The following is a 19,165-nucleotide window of genomic DNA, read 5'->3' as shown; positions in this document are numbered from 1 at the left end:
CCTGTAACTACAGTTAAGGAGATTGTGGACTTCCCAACATGAGTGCTGGCAAATAAACTCCCATCCTCTGAGAGAGCAGTGAGTGTTCTTATCAACTGATCCAACTCTTAAACCCTAGTACATTATAATTTTTATTTTTATTTTTGAGTCATTGAACCTGGAGACCAGTAACTCGCCTAGACTGACTTCCCAACAAACCCAAGAATACACTTCTCTCCACTTCCTAAGGCTGGAATAAGAGGCATTCCCTCCTACACCAAGATTTTGATTTCAGAGCTGGGGAGCAGAACTCAGGCTCTCATGTATGTACTTCAGACATTTACCTACTAAGCTATGTCCCCAACCCAAGCTGTCTCTTCCTAAGTACAAGACACGAACCTATCAGTGTGTATACATTCAGCACAGAAATATATGCCTCATATACAGATTTTAAGCAGTAAATGTTCAGCTGTGTTTGTAGAGTATATACTCTGAGACAAACTTACATTACTGGGTGCATTGGACAAGGAACCAGAATTTGTGTACACAACTCTTCATGGACAGTTTAAAGGGTGTGAAACTTGTTTAAAAAGAAGGCCGCAAGCAGGCAAGTGCTGAGGAGAATGCAGTATCCTTAAAATTGAAGGTCTTTGAAATATTCCTTATAGCAGCAGGACCCGATTCTTTGACTGTGAAAATGACCCGGAAGGGATAACCTGACAGGGTGACCCAACCCTTTTGCACATGTGTTGGGAGAGAGATGGTTTCTCTTTTGTATTTATCCTTCCCAAACTCCTGGTACCTTCTTTAGTCCTGCTTATGCTTTTGTCTGTTATCCTTGGACAATAAACTCCTGGTCATGGTGTCCAAATCCGGACGCCCTTTCTGCCCAACCCCACACATATACACACAGCTTAGAACACAAGCCTGCCTCTGTCTGTGCCCCCGCCCCTACTGCTCATGCATGCCTATCCTCATCTTCAACTTCTGCTGCCCCTTCCAGACCGCATGACTGTAGGCCCTTTGAGAAGCTGTACCAAGGGTGCTCATCCTGTAATTTGCAGGACACATGCAGCTGAAAATAGCTATAATGTAGCCTAACACAAAAGCATAAAACATAAAAGCATACTTGTAAAAGAACTGTGTGTTTAGTGTTGGGATTTTTTTTTAAACTCCACTGCATGATTCCCGAATGTGAGCTTCGTAGATAACGACGCTGTGATGTGACGTCAGAACACTGGACACTTCTGCAGCAGTACCAGTCTCAGCTGGCTTGTCCAGGAAAACTCTACCAAAGTGAGCAAGTCTGAGGGCCCACATAACCACCCTTAAAAACCTGGCCTGGTGAAGGCTCACTTTCCTAAGCCCCACCCAGTGCCCTCCCTACCTCACCCAGCTCTCATTCCTTATCTACCCAGGCTGACAGTGTGGAATCTCTTAACCCCTGTTACTACATGAAGGACCATGCACTGCAGGAGCTTTGCAGCCAGGGAAGACATTCGGATGAGAAAGCCCAGGTAGGACTTGCTGATTGAAGAGTATTAGAGAAACCATGAGCCATGCTGCAATGACGTGTGCCCACAGCATTTTGTGTGACAAATGCAACCTACTATTCCAACTTCCGAGTGAACTAGTGCCTGCAAACCTCAGGGCTCATGTACAATAAATTAGCATAATTAAAAACTAATTAGTAAAGCATCACAATTAAAAAGACTTACTTCTGTGACACCTCTCAGGTAAGAAGATGGGTCCAGAGTGCTAGCAGCAGGTACACAGGACAAGACCACAGAAGACGGAAGCTGTGATACAGCTTTGTGCTGCCTAAATATTTCTATCCCCAGGGGGTGTAATAGGGAAGTCAGAATACAGTGTGTCAGCACACCCACGCATCTACCTCAAGACTGGGCACCTAGTTCTAGGGCTCAACCCTGTGGTCCTGCAGGAGTTGGGAGGGGCTTGAGCATTCCCTCAACCCCCAGTGGCCTGTTAGTGATGCTCCAATAATATTGGCTGTCCAGACATCGATCTGAACACTTTACCTGCACTTACTCATTTAATCTTCACAGTGACTCTACCAGCCAGCCTCTATTTCTCTGTTGATTTTACAAATGTGGAAACTGAGCCACAGAGACGTTAAATAACCTGCCCCAAGTCCCACAGCTAATCGGTGGGAAAGGCAGGACTTGAAGCTGACAGGCGAAGACATCTGCTTCTGTAGTTCTGGGCACAGTCCTCTTTCAAGAGATAGCCATACTCTGGGGAAAATAATCAGCTGGTTCCTAGCTCGTTGATGCTATACAGTGGAGAGCATCAAGCCTATATCCCTTCTCCTCTGTCCTGTTTATACCTTAAGCCCTACTTTCTCATTTTAATTTAATAATAAATTTTTGCATGAAAAATGTAGACACATCACTGTCTCTGGGATAGAAGAGGAGGAAGGAAAGGGGGTTGGAGAAAGAATTCTTGCTCCCATTTTACAGAAGGGAAACCTGAAGTCTAAGAAAATGGTAACCTTCTGCTGCATCTGACCCTGCGTGCACACTATTCAGATGTCTCCTCCCAGACTTGAAATCCCTTTTTTCCCATGCTGTTCTTTCACTGGTAGCCTGACATCAACAAAACCGAGGGGTTGGGGTAAAAGCCTATAAAAGGAGTTGACCAAGGACTGAAGGCATAGCTTGTCAGTGAATACAGCTAGAGAGACCCAGCCCCCACTGGACCAGGGAAGAGTGTCCTTCAGATTCAGATAGCAAGAAGAACAGCATAGAAGACCCTTGTCTACCAGTCCTGGTACTAGTCAGTGTCCCTGGTGATTTTCTATCCTTCAGAGGAGCCCTGGAGAACGAACACAGGCCTTCCATTCTCCTACTTTTCTCCTTCCCTCTAATAAATTTGGTTCCCTGGCTAGGTTTGCTGTGGGTTTAGAACAGGACAAGGAGGTCTTTTGGTGGTGACAAGATGCTGCTAAAATTAACAGAGGTGATGAGAACAGGTTTTATTTTTCTCTTTTTCACTGGGTTTTATATTACAGAGCCTTCCCAAATTATTCAAGGGCATGGAAGCTCCGAGCTTACTGCTCGGCTCACAAAAGGCTAAACCTCCAAGTCCCACCCTGCCCCCTTACCCTCCATCTAGTCTATTGGGGCTTCTGGAAGCCTGTTCTTGTTTGCCAAAAATGCCATGAACGACTATTCACTCCCATCCTGGGTCACTCCAACCACTGCCTCAGTCCAGGCTAAGTGGCCTCTCCCATAAGACCACCTCCCAGTCCTTTCTCCAGGAAGTCTTCCTTGACTGCCATCGTCTCCACAACTCCACCCTCTCCAAGGGTTCTCCTGACTCAGGGTGCACTCTATTCTTGGACAATCACTTGAGTCAGTCTCTGCCCAAACAACACGTACGGAAGGGAGATGCGCTGAACCTGTGTCCCACACCCTCTGCCGGCCTAAGCAGGCCGCTCTCACCAGCTCTCTACAGTGGAATACCCTGGCACCCTGCTTTGCAGCTCCTCTCTCTCTCTCCTCTAAGCCACTACCCACCTCGCAGTTAGTTCTTCCCACTTCTCACCCTCAACTTCTATGATTTCTGCTTTCTATTTCCTCCTCGTGGAAATCCTCAAGCCTGGAAGACATTTAACCATCTGTTGCAGTATGTGTTCTGGGGCTTTTCGCTTGGTGTGACTTCGTTCTCTAACTACACAGTGAGTGAGTTCTTTGCAGACCTGTCCTTTCTCCAACCTTTCCCGTGGGAGATCAGAGGGGCTGGATGAAGGCAAGGCCAGCTGAGTGGTTATGCCTCTGAGCTAAGCCAGGCAAACTCAGGAGGCTGTGCTCTGCTGTGTTCTCACACATGACCTGAATCCACCCACAGAGTGTTGACCTGGGGCTATAGCCCCCTGTTCCAAGAGAGCAGAGGAATGAGTACAAGTTAAGTTTATCAATGAGCACTGTCTTGAACACCTATATGTGAGCATCTCTGTTGCAGGAAGAGACAGTGATGGAAGGGACTAGATTCCTGTTCTCTGACCAAGTAGAAGGGGAAGCTACAGGCACAACAGTCAAAGTGGGTCTAACTGTATGTGATTCAGTGGGTACCAGAGAGAAGGGGGTGGTAGACGGCTAGAAGGACGATATGGTACCTAGAGAGAATGTAATCTCTCCTTAAAGAGGAGAGGAGGAGCAGAGGTAAACGGCCTCATCTGTCCTCAAACACCTTCCCCACCGCAGGGCATCCTGACACCCTCAGAGATGAATCAACAGCAAAGCATTCACTCCAGAACCAGAAAGGAAACAAAAAGCTGCTGCCCCCAGGTTACTCCTTCCATTTTCTGGTTCTCTCTCTCTCTCTCTCTCTCTCTCTCTCTCTCTCTCTCTCTCTCTCTCTCTCTCTCTTTCTCTCTATGGATGGAATAATTGTGGCCATGGAGTGGCAGTTGGAGAAAAAGTTTTAGATCTACTTAAATGTCACTGTGAATAATACTTTGTCACTATCTTTCCCTAATTGCATTTCTCTTTGATGACCTGAGGCTTGGGGGGGGGGGACTTAACGCTTCCCAGAATATCAAGGACAAGAGTACCTAAACGCCAACCTAAGCACATGCCATGCATTTTCCCAGGGGTCTTGCTCATCTGTTCATTCTTTTGAGACGCCTGACTACAGTTTTTTGTTTTGTTTTGTTTTGTTTACCTGCTGTGTCTGAAAACCAGAAGCCTACGAGGGCAGCTTGGCACCTTTAAAACAGCAGTGCTTTTCCAGAAGCCTCTTCCACTGCCATTATCACACAAGGGGACTTGATGTCCAGGATGTTTCTGCGGAGACCTATAGTAACTCCCCAGACACTTGTCAGAGAGACAATGGATAATAGATGCCCTCCCCATCCAAGGGCTAAGTCCAAATCCAAACAGTGTCACTATCATCAGGTGGGCTGCAGAGGAGGGCGGAAGTCATGCTACCCTACGTAAGTAGGTAAGTAGGAAGTCCTTCTTTCCAGACACAGAGACGCAGTCCTGAAGGAAGCATGAGAGGTAGCATGTGAATCTGAAATATACAGGCGGCCCCTTTCATTAACACCCCCAATTATTTCACTCCCTCTGCCAAGACACTACTTCTCTGACTTACATAGTGGTTAATAATAATGATGATGGTGGTGGTGGTGGTGGTGGTGGTGGTGGTGGTGGTGGTGGTGGTGGTGGTGGTGGTGGTGGTGGTAGTGGTGGTGGTGGTGGTGGCAGGAATGAATAGACCTGTGTGAATGATTTCCTTGGACACTCGGTGGTGTTAAAAGAAAGATGGAGACTGTTCTGTGGTCTTCCTCTGAGCAGTCCCTTCTTTTTTCTCAGCTGCCCCCTTAGACTTCCCAGCTTCATCTACATCCCCAAGGCTTTGCTTTGGCAGGATGGGAAGCAGGAAGAGAAAAGGGAAACTCAAGTAGAAATTTTTTTTTCATTAATTCTCCTGTTATGGAAGAAAATATAGTCCACTTCACAATGAGATCCTGAGAGCCAGGTACAGCAAGATGCTGTTGGCTGGTGAATTTGAATAGTCACTATCTTCTGCTCTTGTGTCCTGGGATATCCTGGCCAGCGTGCGAGCGGGCGCGCGCGCGCGCGCGCGCACACACACACACACACACAGACATGCACACGGGCACACACACACACACAGACATGCACACACAGAGAGGGGGGAGTACAAACAGTACACAGTACTAACAAGACATTTGCACGCACCTGTCACACACTAACAAACAATCCAACTTGCTTACCAGAGACATCCGCACATTATTATAGCATATCAGAGGGACACAAAACACACAGCCACAGTAGATCTCCTCTACAGCTGAGGTTCTTCTCTGTTTCACCAACTTCAGCGATTTGTAGACCAGTGTCTAAGACGGGGTAATAGACACCTAGGAAACTCGCAGAGGGCCTCACAAAGCAAAGACAGGACATTTTTTTTTAATGAACGAAGCTCTGCTCTTCCCAGTTTTTGCTTTTGGGTTTGGGACCCCATCCTCAGAAAGGAGTGTCTGAAAGTCAGCTTGTACCTGCTACTGTCAACCTCAGGGCTGAGAATCTCTGTGCTCTCTAACCACATCTGCCCTGGAGTGTACAGCCTTCTAGTTGTAGCAAATGCCTGCCTGTTTTTTGTTTTTTTTTTTTGTTTTTTTTTTTTTTTGGTTTTTGATTTTATTTTATTCAGGCTGTTAGGGTAGGGCTTCTTTAAATTAAAATTTAAACACAATGTCTAGTAATGTAATTCAGGGTTAAAAACAGAAGTCCCTAAAAACCGGAAAGTGGCCAGTGGAGGCCTAGCGGGGGGGTGGGGGCGGGGGTAGCCTAGCAGCTCCGCCTGCTGTCCCAGCTTCAGGCTCTGCAGCCTCAGGGAGTATAGGCGCGTTATTTTAATTGGCCGGGTTTCTGAAGCCTAGAAAGGCAAACGTCGGAGAGGATGGGGGTGCAGGTAAACACGCTGAGAATGAAAATCGGCTGCCCTAGCCAAGTTCACTACCACTATTCGCCCCCAGGGGCGGGACCGCTCTTGAGCCTGCCACTCCCTCTCGCGCGCAGCTGAGGCTCTAGCCCCGCGGGCCGGGCTGGGATTCCGCGCTGAGCGATCTGGGCAGCCGGACTCGGCGCTCGAGACTCCCAGCTTCGCACCTCTGGATCCGGTAGCGCAGGGCAGCACAAGCTTCGCCAGGCTACCTCCAGCTGCAGCTGGGTGGGCGAATAGGCTGGGGGCGGGAGAGGGGGCTTCATCTCTTTGACAGTGAATTAAAAAAAGGAATTTCCAATTTGCCACAGTTAAACAAAACCAGGGGGAAAACCAAGCCTCTCCCCCGAGCTGACTCTCCCGCCACCGCGCCCAGAGCTTTACTCTGCCGCCGCCGCTTGAGCCGGCCGGGGGAGGCCCCCCACCTGGCTCCTACCTTCCTCCCTCCAGCCACGGGCTGCACTGGCTGCCGCTCTCCGGACCGGAAAAGTCGTCCGGGACTGAAACATTCCCTCCCGCCTTCTCGGAGGGCTGGGGCGGAGAACCAAGCCGAATTCTACTCCCCGAGACTCTGACGCAGCCCGGGCTGCTCTCTTAGCCCCATCCTCTCAGGTGGATCCGGGTGTCGGTGGATGCAGAATAGGAAGGAGAAATTTGGGATCGGCTCTGGCAGGTTGGAAATTAGAGAAGAAGAAAGGGAGAGAGAAACAGAAAGAGCGCGCGCTGGAGCTCCTGACTACAGATCTATCCACATAATATATATTTATGTAGCTTTTTCTTTCTCTCGACAGTGATCAATGGACACTCAGATCTCTGGGCAGACTCCCTCCAAAGCCGGTTGGCTTTTTCTAGTCTAAATAAATAAATAAATGGAGCCAGATGGGAGAGAAAAGCGCCCATTCCACCTCCACCGCCGCCTGCGCCGCCGCCCCGCCCGCCCGCCCTGCCTTCGCTTAGCCCGCCTGTCGCCCTAACAGAGCGCAGCTAAGTGGATAACGCCCCCCTACCTGCCCACACGAAAATGAAAATCAATGCTTTGAAAATACAAAAGGTTGCACCTGCTGCTGTTACAAAAATAATAATAATAATAATAACCCCAAAAAGGCAAAAAGAAGAGACCGAGAATCCCGGTAGCTAACAGACACCCGCTGCCCGCAGCTGCGGGGACCGGAATCTCAGCGCCTCCCAAAGAGCCATGCGCCTGGCGCTATTTATAGCCGGGGGACGTCTCGGACTGTACCACTGCTGCTCCGCGGGGCCGCCGACGGGGGAGGCGCACGAGGCCGGCGCCGCCCCGGCCTCCCTGCCCCCGGCCGCCGCCCGCCGCCGTGCGCCCCCCAGAGCGCCCACTCCTGGCCCCCGCGCTCCCCTCCTCCTACCGCGCGCCCTCGCCGCCCCCACCCCTGGTCTGGCAGGGAACTTGAACCGGTCCAGCCTGTTTAAACCGAAAGGACAGAGATCCTGTCTGTTCAATGTAAAAAAAAAAAAAAAAGAAGAAGAAAAAAAATCACATCAGACCGAGAGAGAGAGAAAGAGAGAGAGAGAGAGAGAGAGAGAGAGAGAGAGAGAGAGAGAGAGAGAGAAGACAGGAGAGGAGAGAGGAGGAGAGAGAAGAGGAAGAGAGAGAAGAGAGAGAAATAGAACGAGAGCCCAGAGCAGATCAAGGTGTAGGAAACCAAAGGGGAGAGAACCCGAGTGTGTGCGTGTGTGTGTGAGTGTGTGTGAGTGTGTGTGTGTGTGTGTGCGTGTGTGAGTGTGTGAGTGTGTGAGTGTGTGAGAGAGTGTGTGTGTGCGTGTGTGTGTGTATGTGTGTGTGTGTGCGTGTGCGTGTGTGAGCGCGAGCGAGCGAGTGAGGGAGAGGAGCGAGAGAGTGCGAGCGAGAAAGAATAAAAGGAAAGATTTTTCTCTATGTATATAAAGATGGCCACGTTAGCAAACGGACAGGCTGACAACGCGAGCCTCAGTACCAACGGGCTAGGCAGCAGCCCGGGCAGCGCCGGGCATATGAACGGATTAAGCCACAGCCCGGGGAACCCGTCGACCATTCCTATGAAGGACCACGATGCCATCAAGCTGTTCATTGGGCAGATCCCCCGAAACCTGGATGAGAAGGACCTCAAGCCCCTCTTCGAAGAGTTCGGCAAGATCTACGAGCTTACGGTTCTGAAGGACAGGTTCACAGGCATGCACAAAGGTGAGAGCACCTTTCCCTCTCAACTTTGCTGGGGAGCAGGAGCGGGCGGGCAGCAGACTGGCCGGCCAGCGACTGGCAAGCGAGAGACGGGGCGAAAGCAAGCCGCGGGCGGGCGCCGAGGAGGGAGGCGCTCCGGCAGAGAGACCGAGCTGGGATGTGTGGGGAGATGTTCGCCGGGACAAGGCTGGGTTTGAGGCGAACAGCCGATGCAAGCGGTGCCGTAGAGAGGGCAACAGAGACAGGAGATGAAAAGAAAGAAGGGATGGGGTAGCAAATAGAACTGGGGGTTTGTATCTGGAGACTTGAAAGATTGGGATGGGGACAGCTGCTCTCGGGAAACCCAAAAAACTGAGCGGACTGGCGGGCGCTCAGCTTGCCCGGGATCTGGGGTGCTGTCCATCGCCGTGGTGCTGAAAACACTACAGGAATTGCTCTCCTCTGCATGGGCCAAAGAGCAGAGTGCAGCCGTCTAAAAGGGAGAGTGGTAATCAATTCAAAGAGATATTTTTATTTTGCTATCAATTTAACAGTAAACTCTCCCTAGTGAGATGTGTCTCAGTAGTCTGGTTGTCGTGTGACTGGTGAGAAGGTGCTGGCTTCAATATTTGGAAGGATTGGTAAAAACCCAAGGCAAGAATTAGCAAGGAAAGAACCATCCCCTGGGTGGAGTGAGGGGTCTAGAAAACCTGAACAATCCCCTTCCCCAATGAGGTTGGGATTTGGGAAATAATGTTATGCATGCAAGAGGTGCATTTTGAAAGGTAAGCCTTAATTTATCCCAAACTCACCATACCGTGAGCTTTATAGTACATTATTTCTCCTGAGAAGCAATCACTGTCAGTGAGTGCCTATGGAAGGTGGGGATAGAATAATCAAAGAATTAAAATCTAACAACTTTTTACGAAAGTGGTCATGGGATTGTCTGCAGCCTGTCTGTTTTCTCTGTTTTATTATCTTTAAGGCAGAGCCCCAAATGAGTTCAGTTGTAGAATGTGTGTGGGTGTCTTGTGGGTGATGAAATTAGCCCAGCGCTCTGCTCCCTAACAGTAATGTATAGGATGTGCACCAGGGATTAATCGGTGTTGGAGTTGTGTGGGCAAGTTAAATGCTTTCTGAGAGAGATTGATGGCCAGGCAGGGAAGGAGTACGGAGCTAAGGAAGTTGTAGGGATGTATGGACGTTCCATTTTTAATAGACAGTAGTGTAAAGAGCCACAGAAGAGACCGTGTTAGAGCTGGCGATTCTGAAGATGAAAACGCACACATACAGCCACCCCCACACAGACAGCAGCCTCGTCTTTAGCCACAAATGGGCTATGAACATAGCTGATCCTCTGGCACATTAGGCACAGAGCGCAAAGCTGAGTGGCTCTCTAAGCAGCTGAGGGTTTTCACTACCACAACCACCCTCATTCCCCAGCCCTCCCTCCATGCGAATACTAAACAGAGCTCCAAAGTCTTCCTAGTTGGAGTCCCAGAGAGCAGTTTTTATTGGCTTTAGCATCTCCCAGCTTGCATGCTGAGGAGTAAATCTTAAAGTTAATGACATGTTGAGTAGCACAAAGAACACAGCAGAGTGGAAATATACTAGATTTGTTGGTGTGGGGAGAGGGGGGCTGTCATGGAGAGAGAAAGCAACCCTTATCCAATATGGAGAAAATGTCTGTTCAGAAGAGAGATTGGAAGGGGGAAGGGGAGGCAACCTTCGAAATAATATTTGGAAAAAGAAATACTTTCTTTTCCCTCCCTCTGGAGGCAACCATGTCTTTGTAGTTTTTTTTCCCCTTTCCAATCAGGCTCCCTGGAAGCTAATCAAGGTTTGTATCAAACCTTTGTCATTCTAATAGGTCCTCAGTCTTAAAAAATAGTAATAATAGAAATTTAACGGCACGGAGGAGCAAGGCTGTCCATCTTCACAATCAGTTCTTGTAGTAATTTAATATTTCAAAGTTTGAAAAATATCAGAACCCACTAGAGGCAAAAGACAGTTGTGAAGAGCTGGGTGTTCTCTGGGCTCTGGATTGGAGCACTTCATTGCTCCTCTATTTCCAGTGCAGATAAACTTTAACGTTATTCCAGGTTTCCTCTCCAGCAACCCCTTGCTGAAGCCAACACTTTGTTCCTAGTGTAATCTGAACTCTCTTATACTATAGCAAAAGATTGTTTATCATTTACATCAAGAAGCTACATAAGATTTATCACAAATACACACACGCATACATGCACACACACACATGTATAATGTGCATGTTTATACAAGATTCCTAGGTCAAGCAAAACTTTATTTTCCAAATAATTCTTCTTACAGACTGGCTCACTCTTTGACAGGCAGGACTGATGGCTCTGACACACTGAGAGTCTCATTGTTTTCCCTTGCCTTTCACAATTTGGGCATATATTTTTCCTTATGAAAGGTCCTGCGTCTCTGTTCTTCCGATCTTTAGAGACGGGGTTGGGCCACTATGTCCCTGACAGTCCTGAGAAGCTCGTGGAGAACTGCATGAATACAAACATTTCTGAGGGCTGGTTTATACAGTCCTAGTAGAGTTGGAACTCCTACTTCAATGGTGCAGTCTGATTTATTAGCTAATCCTGATAAAAATAAGCCTCTGGCCACCTTAAAAAAATTACTTGCCTGCCACTGGTGATAAATTACTCTTAAGTGAAAAAGCATGATGAGGCTTGAAGGATGAAAGCTGCTTTTGGCTTCTACATCTTCCCAATCTCTAAACTGACAGCGTGAGGCTAAGGATGAGACCATGCCTTTGTTAAGCCTGGTTTCAGGGCATATTTGTGGTCCTTGCTCCCCCTTTCCTGAGTGTTTAACTTCTAATGAATTATGATGGGATATGACCGAAAGACCTAACAAGACACTGACCTTCATTGTCTGTGGCATGTGTACAATATTGGTTCTTTAAAAATCGGTAAATACTAAATGATATGCGTGAGGTTTCAGGTAGGTATCCATTTCTTGCCCACCTGCCATTTCAGGTAACTAAAAAAGGGAGGAGCTCCAAGGGTTAATGGAATACCTGCCATGCGTAGAGTGCACCTTAAAAGGCAATTACTCCAGTCAAATTGGGAGTCCATGGAGGAGGGAGTGGGTGGATGTTGTGGATCATCCCAACCCCCATATCCAGAAAAGGCTGTTGGATTGGGAGGCAGCAAATAGCAGCTGTGGAGTGGAATAATTACTGTAAAGGTAAATTTGTCCCCTAGAGACCAGCAAGCAATTGGTGGGAAGGGGATCTGCGTGTAAGAAGAGAGAGAGAGAAAGAGAGAGGGCCGAATCAAAATTCAAAGAAACAATACGCACAGAAGAAAGCCCACTGTAATGCAAACTCCGGCTAACTGGAAGCGTCTCTTCTCCCCAATTCGAAGCACTTTTGGAAAGATTGTTTTTAGAGGATCCGAAGAGAAAGACATCGTAGTATTGATCAAACAAGAGAGAGTCCAATTCCCGGGATAGCAGCAGAAATGAGCCGAGGGCCAATTTCACCCTGTTTTGTAGAATTTTTCTTCCCTGAAAAAGGGAAACAGGTCACCCACTTTCTCATTTTTCTTTTACTTCTCTTCTATATTCTTTTTGTTTCATAGGGAACAGAGATGGTGACTGAAGGCACATAAATGCACATGCATATCCATGCTTGTGTACACATGTGAACACATGCACATGCGCGCGCGCGCACACACACACACACACACACACACACACACACACACACACACACAAACCAATCAGCCAGAAATCCATTCATAACTTTGGTCCTGTCTAGCAAGATAGGAGGCAGCAAAGACTGAGTTACTGAAATACATAAAGACTAGTGCTCTCTGGATAGCCATAGTATAATGCATTATCTTTCAAGTCATTTAAGTCCAATTTAAGTGGTATTTAGTATAATATTTATGAATTAATGTAATCTAAACATAGGGTTGTCCCCGAAGGTTTAAACTGCCTTTACCACTGATGTGTTCTTGTTCTGAGAGCCTGCAATCCATTTTAACCTAAACAGCCAAGTCCCCAGAAGAGTCCCTCTTATTATCTGGTCAGAACAGCTCTGTACCTGAGTAGCTGCTGTGCTTTAAGATTTTTACCTACTGCATGATCAAAAATCTACTGTAGTGACGGGTCGGGTATTAGGGCAGGACTTCAGACCTAGGAACTACTGCTCTGGGGGCACCAGTCTCTCGTACTATAACACTCCATGCAGAATAAGGGTGGGGACTGAATAGCAGAACCTCCTGAGGATCTATCTCCAAGGAGGACATCATTTTAATATGTCTTCCCCATCACTTGCACAACCTCTTAGTGTATCTGGACCTAGGTAGGAAACACCTGAAGCCCCTGGATTTGTTATATAAGTGGGAGGAAGAAATGGAGGTTATGGTTATGTTTTGGTAATCTGTAACCTTCTTCACAAAATTACACTTCATATTCTCATTTAAAGACACGAGCATTTTTCAGAACATCAAATTTCCACCTCTTAATTTTAGCCAAAAATGGCTTTTTTTTATTACTGGGTTTATAGGTGAATTAAAACTGTAGGGCACTATCTAGTTTCCATTTTCAAAATGAGTCTAAAACAGAAAAACTGAGTATCAGCATGTATGTCAGCTCAATGAAGATGAACTTTTTAAAAGTACCTTGAAAAATAAAAAGTCAGTTTTGTCCAGAGAAAAAAGACTACCTGGATGACTTGTCACACACCTACACCTGCTAAAAAAAAGGTTTTACCTTGTAGGGAAGAGGGAAAATGAGATACCTGGAATAAGATAAAAAGAAAAATACTCTAAAATTTTCACAGCCACACACAAAAAAGAGCAGTGGCAATCATTTGGAGACTAATAGATGTCGAAGCAACATTAACCACTGAAATGCTTCCGGATTCCAGATGTCAATGTGTCATATCTAAAGGCAAAGAAAAACTAGTGGGATCATTATCGTATTTAAAAGACTGGTGGTTATTTATTCTTTGAGAATAGTTTTATTTATCTTTAAAACGGATGTTCTGCAAAGCAGCTCACAGGCAAATCGGCATGCATGTGTGCACAAATATTCATCTATGTACAAAATGGTTAACTGCCTTCCACATATATGAAAAGAGGTGCTGGCCTAGATTCCATGGCAAATTCAACAGAGAGGTGCTAACATGTGCACCCAGCCCAGTCTGTAATGGCAATTCTAGGTTGCATTTAAAGAATCCTCTTGAAGTTCCCTTCATTCCTTCCACTATCTCCTCTAGCTGACCTGGGTTTGTGTCTTCTCATACACAAAACAAAAGCAAACCAAGGATTGTCTTGAACTAAGTCATGGCTTGAAAGCAATTAGAAAGTTCATACTAAGTTTACAACTCCATAAACAGTCATTGGGAAGTTCTCAGTTTTTTGTTTGTTCTGTGTGTCTAAGAGCCGGGCTGCAGGAACATTTCTGATACCAGATCACCATTACCATGATTATTATCACTGCTCTCATTGTTCTAGGTAATAAACCAGGATAGGGCAGAATGCCTGAGCAGACAGCCAAGACCCACCTCATAGTTAAGAAAATAACTGACTCCAGCTTTGCCCAAGACAGTCCTAAGGAAAACACCACCAAGCTCACACCGTGCATTTCCCTGGAAAAGGGTCAGCTTCCAACTTGACCAAGTGATCTTACCTGAGAAGGGCTTGGGGTGGTGTGGGTGCAAAGGAGAGGGAGATACAACAGTGAGTGGGACCTGGCACTGCAGGCAGAAATTTTAAAAAGCAACACTACAGAGTCCAAATGCCAGTTGGAATCCGGGTGTGCTGTTTAGAGTGGTTGAGAGCAAAGTGGCTTCTGAGCTTGGGAGGGAATCCCATGTGACTTGCACAAACAACCAGACAGAGAGTGTGAATGCCAGTATGCTTGTGGGTACCAGAAGTGGGGTGCAGGAAGATGCTGTGACCTGTGTGGGTGTTGTATGAACATGTGTGCATGTACATGTGCACACGTACACACACAGACACACAGACAAATGCATGCGTGCGCACACACACACACACAACACACATACACACAAAGTCTGGCCTGCTTCTCCTCACCCATTGCCTCATTCAAGAGATGACCTTCAGTCTGAGGTCTGAGAAGGTAGCCACACAGCCCGACACTCTGCAGGACTGAGTCTCTACACCCACTGCTTCCCTACCCTACTCACTGCCCCTGGCATCCCAATCTACTTCTTGTCATGTTCTCCCCCTCTCCCCCTCTTTCTTTGCCTCTTTCTCTCTCTCTTCCCCCCTCCCTCTTCATCTCTCTGTCTCTGTCTGCTTCTCCCTGTCTCTGTCTCTCTCTTTCTTTCCCACTCTGTCTCTCTCTCCCTCTCTTTCTGTCCCTCCACAGTCCCCCCTCTCTCCACTTGACAAACTCAATTCGTCCTAACAGTCCCTCTGAGCACTGAGCTGCAGTCTCTCTAAATACAACCAGGGTGTGGCAGACACCCAATTACCCTCCTTTTGAGCTCTTTATAACAAGGAAGCACATTCCTTTCTCCCTGACCCTTAATACCATTTTCTTCTGTGTCTTTTAAATACATGGTCTCTCCAAATATGTCCGGTGCAATCACATCTAAGACTGAACCAGTGACCTCCCTTCCCTCCGTGCCCCTTCATCGTGCATTACATTTCCAACCCCTCTTTTCCTCATTCTCACTGCTAAAGAAGTCTTCTCAATCCCAAACTGGGGCCTGAAGAAGGAGACAAATGTTCTAACTGACCACATAAATGTGGAGTTAAAGGTGCTAGGACAGAGAGGCAATTGTAAAAGCAGCCAAAGTTCTTGGCTCCTGTTCCTGATGTCACCCACAGGAGTCGCACCTGATATCCATGTAGGTGCTTGTGGTAGAGCTGTGGCTATGTCACTGCACCATCCAGGGGCCACAAGGAACTTGCTTCATAGAAATGGAGGGGCTCTTGCAGCAATTCTACCAACTGAGGAAGTCCCTCTGGTTTCTGAGTCCTTCAGGAGTAGATGTTTGCATTTGCAGGGTTTGCATTTGCAGGGTTTCTCCCCTTCCACTTAATCCAAATTTCCTTCCTCTTATCCCTGCTGTATCTCCTCTCCAGCATGATCAGAGTAAGACTTTAAAACAGCTATTCCCAGCCGCTCAGCTTAAGAGCAGATCCTACGTGGTCATCTGCAAGCATAAATAAATGGGGACCCTCATGAAGAAAGACATAGTCCTAGATCTGTGAAAAACCAAAAATAGTGATCAAACTCAGAAGGAAAAAAATTGATAATGAACTGGCTTGCTGTTACAAGGGCTTAATTGAGAGCGACTCCGGAAGGCTGGCTCTGGACAGCCCTGCACAAACTGACCGCGATGTTACTTTATTGCAACACACTCTGCTTTAATTAATTATCATCTTCGTTAAGAAAGGCCATAGATCAAAGGTTTCTCCACACTTAATAGATCTCACTACCACCACTCCCATGCAGCAGGCTGCACTATCACCCACAAGCAAGGCCAGCAAGCTTTCCCTTCTCTTCCCTTCGTGACTGTTGATTTTCTCCTCTTTGTTAAAAAGACAAACAAACAACCAGTTCTTCTGCGCAGTTGTCTATTCTAGAACAGGAAATGTGATTGGTGGTGTTGGCTGAGGGCTTAGGGCTGTCTTTCCACAGCTATTTCTAAAATTATACAACTAAAACTCATTTCACCTATGAATCTCTGCGGAGAGCGTGTTGGTAGAAGAAAAATAGAAGCCACAGAAACAGGGCTACTAGAAAAGGTGTGTGTGTGTGTGTGTGTGTGTGTGTGTGTGTGTGTGTGTGTGTGTGTGTAAGAGAGTCTGTGTATCAGTGTGTATGTGTGTTTCTGTGTGTCTGTGTATCGGGGTGTGTGTGTGTGTGTAAAAGAGTCTGTGTGTATGTGTGTGTGTGTCTGTGTGTCTGTGTGTGTGTCTGTGTGTGTTTCTGTGTGTCTGTGTATTGGTGTGTGTGTGTTTCTGTGTGTCTGTGTATCGGTGTGTGTGTGTGTGTTTCTGTGTGTCTGTGTATCGGTGTGTGTGTGTGTGTGTGTGTGTGTGTGTGTGTGTGTACATGTAGAAGCCATGGTACACAGCCAAATAAATATTATAAGATCAATACCTTTCCCATCCACTGCCCATACCTCTTAACTTCTCCCTCCCATCTCTTGAGCACCTGTGTCTCTGCTGTATTTCATGCTGAGAAATGTGCCCAGCTGAAGCATGCATAGATGATGCTGTATTGAACCATGTTGTTTGGACCTAGTTGTGGGCGCTGGACACCCAGTGAAGGACATCCCTGATAGGGTATGTAGTGCCTGGAAAACCCATTGCTCAGGTTATAACAGGAATCTCAGTTTCCAGTGTCCCCCAGACCTATAAACTGACAGGTGACTTCGTTGAAATTAGCCCATGGAGTTGTTCTAGGCAGATTTGAACGCCATACGTGGCTGTTTGTTCATTATTCTAATTTAATGATGCAGTCACACCTAATTAATCCATGTCTGGTTTATTCATATGCTGTATCTGAAGATCCAGAAGATTTCTCTAACTAGCCAGCTTCCTTGCACAGGGATAAGTGAAGGACCACCCCCTACAAAGAAGCATGTGTGGGCTTCTACAGGATAGGATCACTGTAGAGACAGTTGGCAAAGACATGCCGTGATCTCTGACACCTCCCTCCAGGAAGGGAGGCCTGACAACAGACCCAGAGTTGCCCAGGAGTGAGGTCTAGGTACCTGGGCTCACACACACACACACACACACACAGAGAGAGAGAGAGAGAGAGAGAGAGAGAGAGAGAGAGAGAGAGAGAGAGCATGCCTTCAATCTCAGAAATCCAGCAAGTACCCATTCCATTCCAGAAGGAAGAAGGCTGGACCACTGCATGCAATCAGCAAGGTCTGCTGGCCTGCCAAGCATTCTTCTGACCAGGGAATTGGTGCAGAGCACTGAGAGGCTGAGCTGAGTCAGCCTCCCTGCTTCTGGCCTTAAGAAAGTAGAGCCAGATGAATTATTATTGCCTGTGCACAGATAAACCAAGTCAGCGAGGAAGCGTGCTGCTCAAGTCCAGCCTGTAGAATGGCCTTTGAAGTGCTTTTCTGTGGCTGGTGCTGGCCAGACAGATCACAGTAAATGTCATCTCTCACCTAGCAGGTAAATTAAGAGGATAAGGCATCAACCTAATAATATCCTTATAAAATCAAACCTTCTCTCGAAAGTCCTAGGAGACAAGAGGCATCCAAAGATCAAACATGACATCGCAGTGTATTTGTAAGGACTGTCTTGTTCTGCTTCCTCCCTATAAGGCTCTAACTATTTGATCAGCTCTAAAAGGGCCAGTATTCTCAACAGACTCTCTTTCTGTCTCTGTATCTCTGTCTGTCTCTGTCTCTCTGCATCACACACATACACAGACACACACACACACACACACACACATACACACTCCTCAAGCATATGTACACAGATGTCTTCTTGCAAACAACATCCATCCTACCCTCCCATCTTATCCAATGTAAGTAGATTTTTACAGGTGCTTGAAATACAGAGCACACACTGAAGAATGCATATGCCCTTCCTGTAACGGGCTTATCAATACCTTTTAAAGAAATGTGACAGCCAGCCCAGAGTGATTCAGTTGTGTGGACAAAGGTTAGCATATAGAAATCCATTATTAATAATATCAATATCTTGGTTGACCAATATAACCAGAAACGGTATCATGCTGCTGCTGACGGGAGAGGCCAGGAGGACTCCACAATAGCAGGAAATTGTGCCCATGTAAAATTAATCATATTGACTGGTTCTAAGAATATACAGGGAGGTGATGATGTTGGGAGTGTTTACGTAGTGGGAAAGAAGACCTTGTTCCCAGAGGCTTCATAAACTCCTGGGATGCGCCCAGAGGGAATGGAGACATCCCTCCGGTAACTGGTAATAACAATTTCCATCTTCTGCCCTCTGCTTTCCAGCAGGGTGAGGTAGAGGAGAGGTGTTCTCTAGACAGGAAAAGAAGGAAATTAGATGCCCTAACCATTATCCATCCAACATATCCATATCTTTATATCGAATCAATACTTGGCTTAGTGTCACCGGATGCGACATGAGGAGCATCCTTGTTCTTCCTCATAATTGTGGGAAGAGGTCTATCTCCAAGGAAGTAGGGAAAACCTGAAGCAGTGGCCTCAATTGACAGAGAAGAGGACTGGACCTGGGAGATGCTAGGGTGCACATCACAACTTGATCTAGGAGGAAAAGCACTTGTTTAGATCAGTCACCTAAGTGCATTCTTGTGAACAGAGTCACGTGTTCTCTGAATGCATTGATGACAAGGTGAGAATGTTTTGGAATCTAAAAATCCAGTTCTCACCTAGTCTTACCTCTATTTGCAATGATGGATGAAAGGAAGAGTCAGGCTTCTTTGACCTTTGTATTGCTTTGGGGTTCCCCCAAACTTTTTACTCTCCTGCCCAAGGGAGCCCCTTGTGGTCATCCTTGTGGTCTTTCAATGCCC

At 46.9% G+C, this 19,165-nt stretch overlaps 1 protein-coding gene across 35 annotated transcripts in view; it reads left to right on the top strand.

Moving 5' to 3' along the window:
• Positions 1–7,811: 7,811 nt before the first annotated feature.
• Celf4 (CUGBP, Elav-like family member 4) overlaps positions 7,812–19,165 on the top strand; it is a 278,464-nt gene continuing 267,110 nt past the window's right edge. For 22 of the 35 annotated variants that reach the window (XM_063277417.1, XM_039096896.2, XM_039096913.2 and 19 more), the window contains exon 1: positions 7,860–8,665. In XM_063277417.1, coding sequence (XP_063133487.1) covers positions 8,380–8,665 — 286 coding nt within the window. In that variant the 5' untranslated portion in view covers positions 7,860–8,379. 35 annotated transcript variants of the gene reach the window in all.

This window comes from Rattus norvegicus, chromosome 18 (genome assembly GCF_036323735.1).
Source record: "Rattus norvegicus strain BN/NHsdMcwi chromosome 18, GRCr8, whole genome shotgun sequence".
NCBI classification, from domain to species: Eukaryota; Metazoa; Chordata; class Mammalia; order Rodentia; family Muridae; genus Rattus; species Rattus norvegicus.
The sequence above is the reverse complement of the archived record's forward strand: the minus strand, read 5'-3'. Positions and strand labels throughout refer to the sequence as shown.